This window comes from Vigna umbellata, chromosome 3, assembly GCF_029865625.1.
Source record: "Vigna umbellata cultivar VRB3 chromosome 3, Vumbellata_1.0, whole genome shotgun sequence".
NCBI lineage: Eukaryota > Viridiplantae > Streptophyta > Magnoliopsida > Fabales > Fabaceae > Vigna > Vigna umbellata.
This window is the reverse complement of record NC_142167.1, coordinates 10,304,903-10,321,595: the sequence shown is the minus strand read 5'-3', so window position 1 is coordinate 10,321,595 and position 16,693 is coordinate 10,304,903. Positions and strand designations below refer to the sequence as shown.

Below are 16,693 nucleotides of genomic sequence, written 5' to 3'. Positions count from 1 at the left end.
ACTTGCATAGTTGATGGCGTGGATTTCGATATATATTTCTTCAAGATGTTGTATTGCTAAAATTCTCATGATGATATATATTATGGTATATAACCGTATAATAAATGATTCGGTTACCAGATATTATGAATTGCACCGAATAAATAACATATATAATAAAAAAAGGTATCAAAACCGTCTTGAGATTTTATAAGATTGTTGTTGATAGTTATCTCTAACGCAACAATTTCTTTGACTATTTTAATCATGCGAAAAAATGTTTCGGTTATAATAATTAGATAACTATATTTATAGTTATATACTATAATATATATATCATATATCATATAATATATTATGGATTATACTATATATATTTAAAATATCTATATAAAATAGTTGTTATAATATCTATTATTAATTAGATATTTTATGAAATATTCATATTTCAAAAAATACTTATCTTGTGGATGACGTCTCACGTAGAGATGATGATTCACGTAGAGTGCTTCATAGGGAACGGGCTTTACCGTTCAGCTTTGTTGTTCCTCCATGCTCCTCGTGGTCACCGTTGGGTTTGCCGCTCGGCCCCACGGTGGGCGCCAAAATGTTTCGGTGGATAATTTTGGGACCGAGAAACTAACCTGCTGACGTGTCTGAGCCGCTCGCTCGCTTCCAAACTCCTGCTATTGGCCGATCGGTGTTGGCACAAACCGATCGGTCTTCTTCTTGACGAGGGAGGATGTACCTGCAAAAGGTACTCCGACGCCCAAGTTAAGCGTGTGATTTGAAGAGCCTCGGCTCTTGGTTGAATATTTAGTGAATGATTGTCACTATTGAGTATTTGAGAGTAACGTAGAGTAAATCATGCCTAAGTGGAACGTACCTGGCTTTTGGCCCTGGCTTTTGGCCCTGACTTTGTATTTATAATTTACCTCATGGATCCTGAGCTGATATAAGCCCAATAAAATATAAACAGAATAAGATATAAACAGATTACCTGAATATCCGGTTGGTTGTTTGTAACCACTCGGTTAATATTTTATACTATACAATAAGGAAGAGAAAATAATAGAAATAAGAAAAGAAAAGGGATCTAAAAGAAGTTCTAAAACAGATTCAATAATAGTAAAAGAACCTAAGCTAAAAACAAGTTGAACAAGAAAATGAATGAAATGTAAAAACCTTAAGAACTATTAACAACCGAAACTAAAAACTATAACAAGAATCTAAAACAAATAAATGCTAAAGCAATGAAACAATAGTCAGAGAAATAAGAAGAACCTAAAACAAGTCTAAAGATATAACTAAGATCAGAATAAGAAAAACAGAAATGAAAGAGATTTAAGAAGCCTACAATCAAAACTATCCTAAACTAATTCCTATTTACAAAAGCTAAAACAGAATATTAAAAGTAACAACAAACTAAAACAAGAATAGTAAACTACACTATGTGTTTATAAACCAATCCAAACCTAAAACTAAAGGAAAACAGTTAAAAAAAAAATTTACCCCTATTTTATTGTTAAAACAGATTCAAAACAACTATATTTACATCAAAACAAAAATTTTAAACCTCTACCTTCCCACCCCTGCACTTAAGAGGCACATTGCCCTCAATGTGTGAGTGGGCAAGGTTTTCTAACAATACAAACATCAACAAGTATATACAGATCAAACAAAATCAGAATTATAAAATAAATTGAATTTAGAAAACACAAGTTTGAACAGGAAATGTACAGAACAAAATTGAAAAGATTAAAGCTAAAACTATAAGACTAAAAGAAAAAGAAAAAATGTTCAAATGGGCCATAGATCAAAATTAATTTTTTTAAATTTTTATATAAAAGAGCATGTTTTCTATCCTATTATTTACTATGCTATTTAAAACTATGCACATTACTAACAAAAATCTATAACTACAATTAAAAAGAAAGGAAAAGAATGATCTTATTCGTTTTTCTCCATGCTCAGCTCCTCTGCTCAGAATCTCCATGGCTGCATTGCATTCCTGCTACTCAACCAACTGTTTCAGTAGCATCAACTTTCCATTCATTGCTTTCAGCTGGTTCTGCATATTCAAATCACCTTGTTGCTGCAACCAGATCTCCTCTTGCATTTTCTGTTTATTTTGTATGTTCTAGACTCCTTGAGTAGCTTTTACATCCCCTCTTGCATCAACCAGGGCTGTCTTTGTGTCTACAACTTCCTTCTCATGTAACTCAATCTCAACAGATTCATCAGCAGCATCATCCAATGTTCCCTGTTCACCAGCTGCCTCATCAGGATCATTTCCAGCCAGTTTGCACATAATGAACTCTTCCTTAGCATTTGCAAAACAGTTAGAAGCAGAACATATGGCAGAACTCATTTCTTCGCAAATTTCACAACCACCCCAAGGCATGTACAACCAGTGAGTTTTTCATTGCCTAGTTCCAAAGAAGTTAAGAACTCAACAAACTCAAGTTCAAGTTCTAATCCTAAATCAATACAAGCATTTTCAGAATCAGCCATATCAACTTTGACATCATCAAAAACTGCATATTTATCATCATGAGCATATGATTCATCATCAAGAAGTGCATTTAAATCTGTGCAATCATCAAAAACACTAGATGCATTTAAATCTGTGAACTCTATCAATGGAAAATGCTAAATTTGTGACATTAGAGTGATCAAAGCAAGGACTAAAATCAACAACCTCTACAGGAACATCATGCATATGATCAAACACATTGAAATCAATTTCAGGCTCACACACATCAACATGAAAATCCATTTCATAGTACTAAAGCACCAAAACATGGTCAGCAGCTTCCCTCATTTTTTTTTCAAATACTCTTTAGACTTTCTGAAATCAATTTGTACTTTAAGTTCAATTGGTTCAATTTTTAAATCAGCAATACAATCAATTTCAGAATGAGGTTCAATATTATCACCATCATAATACACATTTTCACTTAATTGAGCACTAGTAGTGGTAAAATCAGATATAGGGACAACAACAAAACTATTACAATCATGAATCACAGCCAACTCCCTAAAACCATCAACTAGCTTTTCAAAATCAGCATTAGTGTAATTGTGGTCATAAGGTTCACATACACATTCAGAAATATCAACAGATGCACTCATATAATCATCACTCATCAGAGAATTGGAATTATCATTATCAGAATTTAAAGCAGAATGTGAATCAGTGAAAGAAGGATTAAAGTATATAGAGGTGGTTGGGCAATGAATCTCTTGAAACATGGGGCAACAACTACCATCAGTGGTGCTTCATTGGTTGTTGCCCCTTTCTCCTCTTCAGCTTCCTTGTCAACTTGTTGACAATTGCTACCAACTAAGCCACTTGAGTGGTCACCCCTTGAAGTTCAGAGGCTGGAATCCCCTGTTGCTAATGAAAAAATTGGTCCTGCCATAACTTGATAGATTCTAAATATTCATATCATCAATAGATAAACATGTATGTACATATATACCTCAGACAACCCATTATGGAATTTAGAAAACATATTTAAAATCACAACATCCTTCATTGTCGCCCAATGCAATTCAAACAAAGAAGTTCTTGAAAGAGTAGCGCTCAAAGCTAGATAAGTGGCATCCAACGCTAACATAGGTGCCCAACGAGAGCATCATTGGAGCTTCCAAAAATTTAGGTGGCAAAATTCGCCCACCGAGAAATCATTTGCTCAATGGCTAAAACTCTTTGGAATTTGATTTTATTTTCACCCAACTGAGTACTTTTCCTAGCTCAACGAGTTTACTTGCCTAACATTGCTTTTAGTAGTCTTGCCCAATGACCAAATCTCACCCAATGATTGAAAGTCTCCAGAAAATGAATTATGCAAACTTGCCCAACGAGTTTGCCTAATTTCAGAAAATGAAATATGCAATTCTAGACAATTTTAGTTGGAACAAAATACCTTAAATCCAATTTCATACAAAATTCATACTACCAAAAGCGAATTTCTTACACTTATAGTAACAACCATAATCATCATACCTTAATTGATCCAAAACATTAAACTTCTATGCTACATACATAAACTTGCAAGGTAAAAGCATTCTCCAACTCAATTCACAATTCATGACGATCAAAACTTCATACTTTGCATAACCCAATTATCAAAGATGCCTAAAATCAACCAAACAATTCAACTCAAACAATTTACAATTAGCTTCTCTTATCTAACAAAATTGCTCAACATGTTCTAAGACAACTAAATACCTCTACTCTCACATGATGTTCTATCTACACATAGAAATATCAAGAACATGATCAGATCATACCGTTGTGATCACTGATTAAAATACAATCACATAGATGACCCTAAAGACACATGTAGGTAAGATAAACACACATGCAAAAGAAGGACTGGTTGAACCTAGAAAAATGATAGAAAATCAATTAACTCAAATGAAGAAATTGATTAAACATAAGTGAACACGAAAATCACTCTACTCGTCTTAGGCCTCCAAAAAGATAAACTAAGAATAAGAAAACTTAAAGAGAAATTAAATAACTTTAGAAAAATAAGACAAATAATAAAATTCATTTATCATATTTTTACTTATATTTTAATATTTTAATATTAAAATAACGAATCTCATTATTTTTAAAATATAATTAATTTTACAATACTATATTTTCTAGATCCTATAATTATTACATTCACTTAGTGTAATAGATAATGATAACATATCCATTAATAATAATAATTATTTAATCACTACATATAATAATAACGTGAGAGAAAATATGACGATTAAAAAGAAAGTCACTTTTTAAACTTTTACCCATCACTCAGTAAATGAAAAATATTAAATAACATATACTTAATAGGGTTAAATATGTTTTTAGTCCCTAAACTATTGGCCGTTTTTGGTTTTCGTCCCTCTTTCAAAATAAGGTACAATTTGGTCCTCATTCTTTTCGAAACTCTAGTTTTAGTCCTCGAAACTTTGGTTTTAGTCCTTGAAAACTAACCTCGAAAACTACCACATTTTTAACGGTGTTAGTTTTCAAGGACTAAAACCAAAATTTTGAAAAGAATGATGACCAAATTGTACCTTATTTTGAAAGAGGGACGAAAACCAGAAACGGCCAATAGTTTAGGGACTAAAAACATATTTAACCCTACTTAATATAAAACTATAAAATATATTAATATTCAAATAAAAATACTTAAATTTATCCTTATAAATTAAATAAGTCTGAAAAAATATAATTTTTGAAAGGTTTAATGTCTCCGTAGGTCCCTATTTTGGTCATGAATTTCAAATAGGTCCTCTTTCTTTTCGGCGTATCAATTGAGTCCTTGTTTTTGTAAAATTGAATCAATTAGAGATCTACCGTTAAATTGGACAAACGGCCGTAACAGTCTAAACAAACGTGGCATGGTCAGTGCAGTTACTAATCAGACGTGGCATGGTCAGTGTAGTTACTAATCAGACATGGCATTTAAAAGCATTTTTGTATTAAATAAAGAAGAAGGAACAAAAGTATAATCAGATTTGGGTAAGGGTATACTAGGAAAAAAGAAAAAATTAAAGGGCAAGACGTTTTAATTGAGGAATGCAACTGAGATTGGGGAAACAAATTGGCGGGTTTTATTATTAGGGTTCGCGCGAGGGAAGAAAAATCGCGATCTTTGTTCGAGCTGAAGCGGCAAGGTTCGTCGGTGAAGATGTAGTTGGAAGCGGCAGAGTGCATGCAGGGGTTCGTGTCTCGGTAGGTCAGGTGTGGGTCCTTTTGTTGTTGGAAGCAAGAAGCTGAAGCACGTGGTGAGTGGAGGTTAATCTCAAGGAAGGTCAGTGTTTGTGCTTTATTGTCTTTGTTTTTATTGAATCGAAACTACAATATTCGGTGGTGGTCCCCCATTGATGTATGGTTTGGTCTCTTGTTTTGATTGCATTTCGGTGGTCCCCCATGTATGTTTAAAGTTATTTGACTTTGTCTGAGTGCGTATGTTTAAAGTTATTTGGTCTCTGTGGCTGTTTTAATATATATATATATATATATATATATTTTTTGTCGTCATATGTTTTCATAATAGGTCTGTAGATATATTTATGTTGTGTTGTGCGTAATGGAAGACGCTATTGTGTGTGTTTTCCACCATGGAGGAAAGTTCATTAATGATAGTACCCTAAAGTATGAAGGGGAGACAAACACTTTGTCCTTTGACCCTGACATGTGGAGTTTTTTTGTGGTTGTCAGTGTAGTGAAAAGTTTAGGATATGAGAATTTTAAAGATTTATGGTACTGTTTAGGAGGGGGTTTAGTGTTGGAAAATAGGTTGGAACAATTGATTGATGACAGAGGTGCCATGCATATGGCTAACTTAGCTAGGCTTAACGGTGAAGTTCATTTATACGTTGTCCATGTAGTTTCTGATCCCGAAGTCATTCATATGCTTGAAGACATTACTAATGATGAAGGAGAAGTTGAAGGTAATGGTGAGGGTGAAGAAGATGGTGATGGTGTTGAAGTAGATGGTGGAGTTTATGGTAACTTAGAAGAGGTGAATGAGGGTGAAGAAGATGGTGATACTGTTCAAGTAAATAGGGAAGGTGATGGTGACTTACAAGAGGTGAATGTTTGTGAAGAAGCTGGTGACGGTGTTCAAGTAAATGGTGTAGTTGATGGTGACTTAGAATAGGTGAACGACGGTGAACAAGATGGTGGTGCTGTTCAAGTAGATGGTGAAGGTGATGGTGACTTACAAGAGGTGAATGTTTGTGAAGAAGTTGGTGATGGTGTTGAAGTAGAGGTTGAAGGTCATGGTCACGTACAAGAGTTGCATCAGGTTGAAGAAGAGCAAGAGTTGAATGTGTGTGAAGGAGTTGTGGAGGATGAAGTTGATCTTTGTAGTTGGAGTACATCTACTGAAGAAGGTGATGTACATGGAAATAATGAGTGCTTAGAGGGCCTAGTAGATGTGAGTGTTGAATGTGATATAGATGGTGATGTAGATGGTCATGTGGAAGTAGAAGTAGAAGTAGAAAGTCTTTATGACAGTGATGATGACCGTGATAATGTCAGTGTTGAATGTCATGATCATGACGATAGAGGATTGTCAGATTTGGAGTGGAAATATGAGGAATTACTTAGTGCAACTGATAGTGAGGAAGAGGTTAATGACAGTGAAGGTTATGGGAGGTTTAGTACTTTTTGTATGCCAAAAAGTATGGTAGACTTTACATGGGAAGTTGGGACTTTTTTTGCAGAAAAGCAAGATATTTTAGATGCTCTAAAAGGGTATGCCTTGGAAAATGGGAGGAATATAAAGTTTGTAAAAAATGACAAAAGAAGATTGAGGATGAAGTGCTTTGGTGCAAAAAGAGAATGCCCATGGACCATATACTTTGGTTATATGGAGGCTGTAAAATCATGGCAGCTGAGAACTAAAAAAGACATCCATACATGTAGCAGGGAGTTCAACCTCAAGTTACTTGACGCCAAGTGTTGAGCAAAAAGTTGGTGAAAACAGTTAAGGAAAATCCTAAGATGAAGGGTGTTGATATTCGTGAAAAAGTTCAAAGGAAGTGGAACATAGGTATATCAAGGTGTATGGCTTATAGAGCCAAAGCTATTGCTTCTAATCAAATTGATGGTTCCTTTAATGAACAATATAAGAGGATATATGATTATGCGCATGAGTTGTTGGAAAGAAATCCAGGATCTACAGTTAAGGTGCTTGTTGAGAATAATGAGGGTGAGTTAATTTTCAACAGATTTTACTGTTGTCTGAAGGCATGCAAAGACAATTTTGTCTGGTGTAGGTCAATAATTGGATTAGATGGAGCCTTTTTGAAAGGGAAGTATGGTGGTGAGCTGTTGACGGCTGTTGGGAGAGATGGAAATGATCAAATGTTGCCCATTGCATATGCGGTGGTAGAAGTGGAAAACAAATATTCATGGATGTGGTTTTTGACTCTTTTGATTGATGATCTTGGTGGTGGAGAAGTATGTTCTTCAATTACTTTTGTGTCCGACCAACAAAAGGTATAATAATCATATTTAATTTGCTTCTTTCGTATATTAGTTCATTAATTTGAGATGCTCATAAATGTTTTGTTTTATGTTAACACCACAGGGTCTACTACCACCCATACAACAGTTACTCCCAGGTGTTGACCAAAGATTTTGTGTCAGACACTTATATTCAAACTTTAGGAAAAAGTTTCCTGGTAAAAATCTGAAACAGCTGATGTGGAGAGCAGCTACTGCCACTCATCCACAAAACTGGGAAAGGGAGATGAGAAACATTAAAGATATAAATGAAGACGCATTCAAGCATTTGATTGCCATCCCTCCAAGGTTGACAATTTGTATTAATTATTTTTGCCCTTTCTATATTATAGTATGTTTGTCCAAATGTTTCTGGGAAGTGGAAAGCTGAATATTGGTCATGTCAGTTTTGATATAAATATTGGTCATGTGAGTTTTGATATAGATTGATTTTGATATGCATTTCTCGGTTTCTTTGTTGATTTAGATGTATAGCCGTGTTGCTATTAGGTGTATATTAGGTCTCTGTTGTAGGTTTTTGTTGATTTACGTCTTTGTTGCAGTTTTAATATGAAACTTTGTCATCTAATATTAACATGTGTATATATCATATGTTGTAGATACTGGTCAAGGTCCAGATTCAGTCCAACACCAAAATGTGACACATTGGTCAACAATATGAGTGAGGCTTTCAATAGTGTCCTAGTTCACACCAGGACTAAACCAATCATAACAATGCTGGAAGAAATTAGGGTCTACATAATGCAAAGATGGGCAAAAAACAAGTCTAAGATACAATCATTTGCAGGACCAATTTGTCCAAAGATCCAGACCAGATTTACAAAGGAATCCCAATTAACCAAGAACTGGATACCTAGGTAACTTTCTTCAAAACTTTATTCATTCCTTGGTAAACCTATATATAATTTAAATGTGTTGTTTAAATTTTTTTCTAATTTGTTTATAGTTGGTCAGCAAACAAACTCTTTGAAGTAAGACACGTCTCCCAGAGTGGAGAAAAATTTGTTGTAAACATAGACGAGTTCTCATGCTCGTGCAGGAGATGGAGCATCACAGGAATTCCATGTTGTCACTCCCTAGCCTCAATGAAGTTTCTTAATATTGATGGCCAGCAGTTCATTCCGGCTTGCTTTCTAAAGTCCACCTATGAAGAAACCTATGCATCAATTGTATATCCCATCAACGGCAACAACATGTGGGACCTAACACAATATCCGGATGTCATGCCTCCTAGGAAAAAGGTTATGCCTGGAAGACCTAAAAGGAAAAGAAGACTGGAGTAGTGGGAGATCAGAAAGGATGATTCACGAGTGAGCAAGGGTGGTTTGTAGAAGAGATGTGGGCTATGTAGGGAGGTTGGGCACAACAGGAGTCGTTGCCCCAAAGCAACCCAAGAACCAATCATGCCATCATCACAATTATCTGAAGTGTGTATGAATGACCAGGAAGCTCAACTATAGATGCCAAGTTAAGGATCTTATTATGTAATAGTTTAAGGAACAATGTTTATGGTTTTACTGCTATGTAATTTAATGAATGACAATGATGCCAACTATGTATGGTTTTGGATATATTACAATGACCAGGAACTATTTTGGATATATTACAATGTTTTGGATATATTACACTGACCAGGAACTATTTTGTCAATATGATTTACAATATATTACAATTTCCTTCTTTGACGTATGTATGGTTTTGGATACAATTTCCTTCTTTGTCAATAGTTTGGTGGGCACAGTTATCTTTATAAATTTTTGCAGGTTTTATATCTGATATTGTATTTCCATTCTTAATGACAGTAAAGCATAAGTACTCTTTTTTAATAGTTTGTATAATTAGCTATAACAGACTCAGAATAGCTACTGTGCTTTTTCACTTTCTAAATAATCACTTTGACTCTTATTTATTATGTTTATCACTTTAGTAACATTAAAAGGCGTTAAAAGAACGTACGTAACTTTAACTTCAACCCATAGGGACGTACGTAACTTTAACTTTAACTTTGACTTTCTAAATTTTTGCAGGTTTTATCATAGGGACGTACATAACTTCAACCCATAGGGACGTACATAACTTCAAACACAAACACGACACACATTTTCTCTCCCTTCTTTTTGGTGTTGGTCAGATACAACTCATAGGGACGTACGTAACTTCAACCCATAGGGACGTACGTAACTTCAAACACAAGCACAACACACATTCTCTCTCCCTTCTTATTGGTGTTGGTCAGATACAACTCATAGGGACGTACGTAACTTCAACCCATACAGACGTACGTAACTTCAAACACAAACACAACACACATTCTCTCTCCCTTCTTGTTGGTGTTGGTCAGATACAACTCATAGGGACGTACGTAACTTCAACCCATAGGGACGTACGTAACTTTAAACACAAACACAACACACATTCTCTCTCCCTTCTTGTTGGTGTTGGTCAGATACAACTCATAGGGACGTACGTAACTTCAACCCACCAAAATAAACATTAAACATTAAAATAAAATAAAATAAACATCAAACATGCAACACTACTACATTATGGATTTATAATCCAGATTGAAATTACAATAATATTAAGTAAAAAAATAAAAATAACCAATCCTGTCAACACCTTCATCCATTTCTCCACAACCTTAACAGATTTAATCAAATCACTCATCATCTTCGTTCCACCTCCCATTTCTCCTGTCTTTGACAAACACTCATGTTTTTCTTCCCACTTCACATTCGTATAGCTTTTTTCATGTCCAGTCTGTGAAAAAAATAACAATTAAAACGACTTTCTACTCAAACAAAACACTACTTCTCCACGTTCTTACCTTGTACTTAGGGCAGCTCCAAAATTGCTTCCCTCTGTTCTTAGCAGTTCTAGCTGTTCTTACCACTGTTTTCTCTCCACACAGGCAAAGGGGTGATACACCATCAATCGTAGATACTCCACCACCACGAAAAACGACATCAGAGTTTTGATTTCGCCACCCATTGCATGTCAAAGATGAACAAGAATGCGACTTCTGCACTTCATTATCCATCACTTCGAATCGAAGAAAGAACGCACACTCTCCCACTTCCAACTACATAATCTTCACCCACGAACACCGGCGCTTCGAATAGAACAAAGAATGGGATTTCTTCCCTCACGCGAACCCTAAGTAAGAACCCCCAATTTGTTTCCCAATCTCATTTGCATTTCTCAATTAAAGGGGGTTGCCCTTCGAGTTTTTCAATTTTCCTAGTATGCCCTTACCCAAAAGTGAATATACATCTGTGCATACCAATTATTTAATACAAAAATCGTTTTAAATGCCACGTCTGATTAGTAACTGCACTGACCATGCCACGTAACCAATACTGTTACGGCCGTTTGTCCAATTTAACGGCAGACCTCTAATTGATTCAATTTTACAAAAACAAGGACTCAATTGATACGCCGAAAAGAAAGATGACCTATTTGAAATTCATGACCAAAATAGGAACCTACGGAGACATTAAACCTTTTTGAAACGTTTCTTACAAGTTTGTTTGAATAAATTTTCTTATTGAGTGTTAAAGTGAATGAAATCAACTCCTATGAATTATGATTGAGTTAAAATGAATTGGTTTAACTATATGTACCTTATGATAAAAAAAAACTTAAAATGGTGAACTAGATGTATAAATTTTCTAATTATAATAATAATACAAAAATAATAACATTATTTTATTAAGTGAACTAAGTTAATTTTAAACTATAATAGAAGAATTTTTGAATTCGTTAATATAATTTGAGTTAAACTCAAGGTGAGTCTAATTAACTAATATATACTTATTTTACAATTGTTTGCTTAAATATAAAACTATTATCTGTTCATATTCTTAGTTTCGATCATTCTTTGTGTGAGAAATTTTAAATGCTTTTAAGACCGTAATAAAATAAAGATATTTAGTTTTGGTGGATAAATAAACATATTAATACCGGAATAAAAAAGAGAGTTAAACATTCTAAGAGGGACATAATAGCATAGGAAGGAGAAACAGAGGTTTGAGTTGTTGTGTGTGGTTTCAATTTGAGTCACATCTCTGTGCTTTCTCATCGTCACCTCTCGCTTTTGATCTCTCTTTAAGGTACTCTATCTTTCTCTTTATCATTCTCTCTTTACAATTGTTTGCGTTTTCAATTGTAACTCCTTCGTTTACGTGGTGTGGTTTAGATTACTAATTGCTCTTCGAATTTGTTGGTTTAGGAACACGCCATTGAAGCTCATTCTAGCTTTTTTCAACATTGCACACAAGTGTAGGTAAAGGGTGTTTGTTATTACTTTTTTGTTTTAACATCCCTCTTGTGTCATTAGCTTCAAAGATGGTGTCTTTTTGGTTTTGATAGATTGGTTAAAGGCTCGGACTGGTCATAGGATCACTCAGTAACTAGGTTGGTTTAAGGGGAAAATGGGTTTTTTTTTTTACGTGTTGTGTGTCAAGATCGTGACTTTGTGTTTTGGTCACCAAGTGTTTGATAAAATGATTGACTGTCACGTGCAATATGTAATTGCTTTGGTGCGAAGAAAGTTTGTTGTCAATGCGAATTCCGGTGTAGTTGGTTTGTTTTTGTTGATAGTGTTTTTTTTGTTGGGTAAAATGTTTAGCTATGATCAGTGCGTATGTGGTATTTGGTTTATTGCCTAAGTTTGTGAGCTGTCCTTTTTTCCATCCTGTTTTCTGGTTTGTGTGATTTTGTGGGTGCATTCTCTTAGTTTTCAGTTTTTGTTTTATATGTAAATGCTATTAATTTGACTTTTGGTTGTACTATAAGGCCGGTTTCATGTTTTGGCATTTAAATTTGGTATGTAGCCTGCACTTTCGTTTTACTGGTAGCTTGGGTTTCATTTCATGGGATTTGGCTTTATTCTCCAAGTGTAATTTCTGACATTGTTCTGTTTTGGTTATCCTAAGGTTTGAAGCTGTTGCCATTGGAAATTAACACTTATTTTTTGTTAGTGAAAGTATAGAGTAGAAAAAAATGATTAGACGAAGGTTATCTGTTTTCTCAACGTCAATCATCAGAAGCTCAACTCATAGCAAACCCATACTCAGATGCCCATCTATCCAATTTCAACCCTTTCACCTCTCTCATTCTCCCAATGCTCATCGAACAATTAGTTGTTATGAATTCCCAGATTTTCAAGGCTTTAGAGCGTACAGTCTTCTGAGCTTGAATGATTTGAGAGACAAGGTTCCTAGGAAGCAGCCAACAAGGAAAGGGCGCGGGATTGGGTCTGGAAAGGGTAAGACTGCTGGGAGGGGTCACAAGGGTCAGAGAGCTAGAAAAGGTATAAAATTGGGTTTTGAAGGAGGCCAGACCCCTCTTCGAAGAAGAGTACCCAAACGTGGGTTCAAGAACCCATTTAGCCTTACTTTTCAAGTATGTTTTCGTCTTTACATTTATCGTTTTTACTTTTGTATACTGCAGAACATATCGAAAACCAAAATAAGTGAACTCGGTAAAATTTATTCTTGGACCAAATGCACTTGTTCAAGGTTGTTTTTGTTTCTCAAAATGCATTCTTTCCAACTAAACTAGAACTTTAATATTGGATGAATAATGGAGAAAAATGAGAAAAAGACAGTTTGTATATGTTGCCAATCTTTTTGTTATGGTGTTTAATGTTATTAAGTACAAATTGTGAAAAATGGCAGAAAGCCAATAGCCTTTCATATCATCTAGTGGATAGCTTTGTGAGCTTATAGCAGAAGTCACATCACAGTTAGAATATATGATTTTTATCGAATATATATGTTAAAAGATTAAGTTATGCGCACAAATAAAAATAAAACATAAAATTAGCATGATATTTAGTCAAAAGTTGAATAGGCTGACGACTTGTCAATGACAAGAAGATGCAGGACTCATGCCACAACCACAACAATAGTAGTTGCAACAGGGACAGAGTTGCAATCATGGATTTGAGAAATTCTGTTGTTCAGTAGTGCTATGGGGGTCTTTAAAGTAGATTGCATCTGAAGTAGTTACCAATGGACATGGGATATATAGCAGTTGTTTTCAGAGCACAATCCATAACATTTGGATGCAATTTTCAATTATCGCAATCGCAAGGATGATCTAAGATCTCTGAGGCAGTTATGTTATTGAAAGATTAACCAAACCTCCGTGTGAGTTTGTGTGTAGGATCAATCTGTTGGGATCCAAAAACCGAAGGCCTAACACAATATTGCTTTCTCTGTTACAAAATAGTGTGACTAAAAGGAATATGTTTTCTTCACTGAAGTCAAAGCAACAGGGTAAACCATATTACCTCCAAAAGGGGCATTCTCCTTTTCACTTTGAAAAAACCAGATTCACCAGTGTTAGAAAACAAAAGCTAAAAATCCCAATTACAAATGAGGACCTATTTATTAGGTTCTTACTCCAAAACCACATAAGTAACTACCTGGTTACAGCTAATTACAAATTAGCCCCTTTTTTCCTTCTATAATAGACCTGTAAAGGTGGCTCTCCTTTTGTCTCTGTTCCTTCCCTATTCCAAACACAATCTGTTGTTATCATTATTGGTTTCTCTCTTTGTATTTTCTCCCACTTTAAAAAAAGAATTATCAAGTGGAAAACATTGCCTGACACTGAAGCTAAATTGATATGTTTAATGCTATACCTCTGATACTAATTTTATTTTCAAGATTCTGAAACTTCCTGTGAATATATATGTCCCAATTTCACTAAAAGTATTGTGATCATTGACAGCAAATGTTTTTTAAAGTTTATATCTTTATTGTATTCAAGAGATGTTCCCTATATCTTAACTGCTTATACTTGAATATTGATGTTGATGTAGTAAGGTATTCTATGCCTTGATTGTTGGAGTTCACTTTGGATTTATGACCAATGAGTAGCTCAGTTTTATTCAAATTTCTGTTGATTTTGATTTGGTTGTTCTTATTTTAATCTCAGAAACCCATAATCTATCAGCCATTTATATGTCTACATTGTTAAATTTTTTATGCATCTTTTTCTGCAGCCAATAGGTTTGGGTAGAATTGCAAAGTTTATTAATGCTGGGAAGATAGATTCTTCCGAACTGATTACAATGAAAACACTCAAGGTTTTATAACTGCTACCTCACCTTTTTAGTTCTTCTGGAATTGGTTTTGCTTCATGTGCTTCTCATTCTTGTGGTCATTATTATTACCATAGGATGCAGGGGTACTTGGGAAGCAATCGAAAGATGGAGTGAGATTGATGGGACGTGGTTCAGAGCAGATCAAGTGGCCAATTCATCTAGAGGTAGATTTTATATGAAGGCTAGACGTGTTTTGAGGATCATAATCACGCTTTTTGATTCTTAAGTTTTAACTTTGGAAATATATCTTTTCATCAGTTTTTAAACTTATCTTTATCTAATTTCTTAAATTTCACCATGGTCATAATTAATCATCATTCTTTCTTTTAAATATTTTATGATTAATTATATGGTGGCTTGAAATTCTTTCTTCATTAGCAACATAAACTACCCAGGCGCAGCAAGATTTACCTTGGTAATTGAAATGGTACAATGGGGTGTAGGGTGTCTAACTTACATTCGTTACAGATAAAGTTTGTATTATACTATATGTCCAAAGTTTATGCGCTAATTTTCTTTTACCTTGTATTTTTTCTTTTTACGTTCCTATAAACAACCAAACTGTTGTAGTTTGAGATTTATGCTATAATTGGAAATGTTAAAATTTAAATACCATAGTGTAATTTAGCACAGCGATTTTACAGGTATCAAGGGTTACTGTTAGGGCTAAGGAAGCAGTTGAAGCAGCTGGTGGGTCTGTGAGAAGGGTTTATTACAATAAGTTGGGCTTGAGGGCACTGCTGAAGCCTGAGTGGTTTGAAAAGAAAGGAAGATTGTTGCCTAAAGCAGCTAGACCTCCTCCAAAGCAAAAGGATAAAGTTGATAGCATTGGTCGGTTGCCAGCACCAACAAAGCCAATTCCATTTTTAGTTGAAACAACCAAGGATCTTCCAGTTCAGCCATTTAGTTAAATAACTAATATGTGAGCACTATTCTTAAAAATTGTGATTCTCTATGGTGCAAGTCTGGCTCACAAGTTTTTCATGCAGTTCATGCAATGTCAGGTTGTTATTCAGAATTAGATAAAAGAATTCCTTGAAGACAAATGAAAGGGAAAATCTTGTTTATTACTTCATTTCTTTTAAGGATTTGATCTTTGTCACTCAGTTGAAAAGAGCCTTAGGTTATTCTCTCTGTGCTGGGAATAGAATCTTAGCTTCTTCATTAAGGGTAATTTGCAAGAACACTCTTCACTGTTTACTTTTCTCTGGGTATGGATGGTTTTTGTCAAACTGACTCAGCTGAATTTTCATAAATGGACGATTGTTTCGATCCGAATTTATCAATATACGACTTGTTTTTGGTGCTGAATGTCTGATGAAATCAGATTTCTATTTCTGTTCTTTTGATGTCATTGACTTATCATGTTATCAACAAAAAGTAAATATATAAATATATCTTTACTTCCTACAAATGTTTTTATGTAATAACTTTTGAATTATTTCACATGTTTTAACTTAAATTTTAATTTATGATATTGTTTATCATATAAAAGAAATTAATATTATTGTGTTAAAATGATTATATTTATTATTTTTAAAATTTAAAGAGAA

At 34.4% G+C, this 16,693-nt stretch overlaps 2 protein-coding genes across 5 annotated transcripts; both read left to right on the top strand.

Annotated features, from left to right (window-relative positions):
• The first annotated feature begins 7,498 nt into the window (after positions 1-7,498).
• Positions 7,499-9,306, top strand: LOC148201621 (uncharacterized). The gene is made up of 6 exons (XM_088109449.1): positions 7,499-7,996; positions 8,088-8,311; positions 8,356-8,431; positions 8,490-8,512; positions 8,623-8,880; positions 8,970-9,306. Exons 1-6 carry the CDS (start codon positions 7,499-7,501, stop codon positions 9,304-9,306), a joined length of 1,416 nt encoding a protein of 471 aa, XP_087965575.1.
• Positions 9,307-11,977: 2,671 nt separating this feature from the next.
• LOC124838831 (uncharacterized) lies at positions 11,978-16,451 on the top strand. Of its 4 annotated transcripts, none has more exons than XM_047314549.2 (6): positions 11,978-12,135; positions 12,255-12,304; positions 13,006-13,429; positions 15,039-15,122; positions 15,215-15,304; positions 15,785-16,451. In XM_047314549.2, the coding sequence occupies exons 3-6, from the start codon at positions 13,028-13,030 to the stop codon at positions 16,049-16,051; spliced, it is 843 nt and encodes a 280-aa protein (XP_047170505.1). In that variant the 5' UTR covers positions 11,978-12,135; positions 12,255-12,304; positions 13,006-13,027; the 3' UTR covers positions 16,052-16,451. The 4 variants fall into 4 exon arrangements, with proteins under 4 accessions (XP_047170505.1, XP_047170497.1, XP_047170490.1 ...); XM_047314541.2 differs by having other exon boundaries at positions 12,961-13,429; XM_047314534.2 differs by having other exon boundaries at positions 12,255-12,308.
• Positions 16,452-16,693: the final 242 nt, after the last annotated feature.

Excerpts from the sequence above, each read along its gene's own strand:
- LOC148201621 (XM_088109449.1), top strand. The coding sequence starts at position 7,499 with ATGAAGGGTGTTGATATTCGTGAAAAAGTTCAAAGGAAGTGGAACATA. Across the intron at positions 8,312-8,355 it reads TTGATTGCCATCCCTCCAAG|TATGTTTGTCCAAATGTTTC; the intron begins GTTGACAATTTG and ends TCTATATTATAG. Across the intron at positions 8,513-8,622 it reads TATAGCCGTGTTGCTATTAG|ATACTGGTCAAGGTCCAGAT; the intron begins GTGTATATTAGG and ends CATATGTTGTAG.
- LOC124838831 (XM_047314549.2), top strand. The coding sequence starts at position 13,028 with ATGATTAGACGAAGGTTATCTGTTTTCTCAACGTCAATCATCAGAAGC. Across the intron at positions 13,430-15,038 it reads CATTTAGCCTTACTTTTCAA|CCAATAGGTTTGGGTAGAAT; the intron begins GTATGTTTTCGT and ends CTTTTTCTGCAG. Across the intron at positions 15,123-15,214 it reads TTACAATGAAAACACTCAAG|GATGCAGGGGTACTTGGGAA; the intron begins GTTTTATAACTG and ends TTATTACCATAG.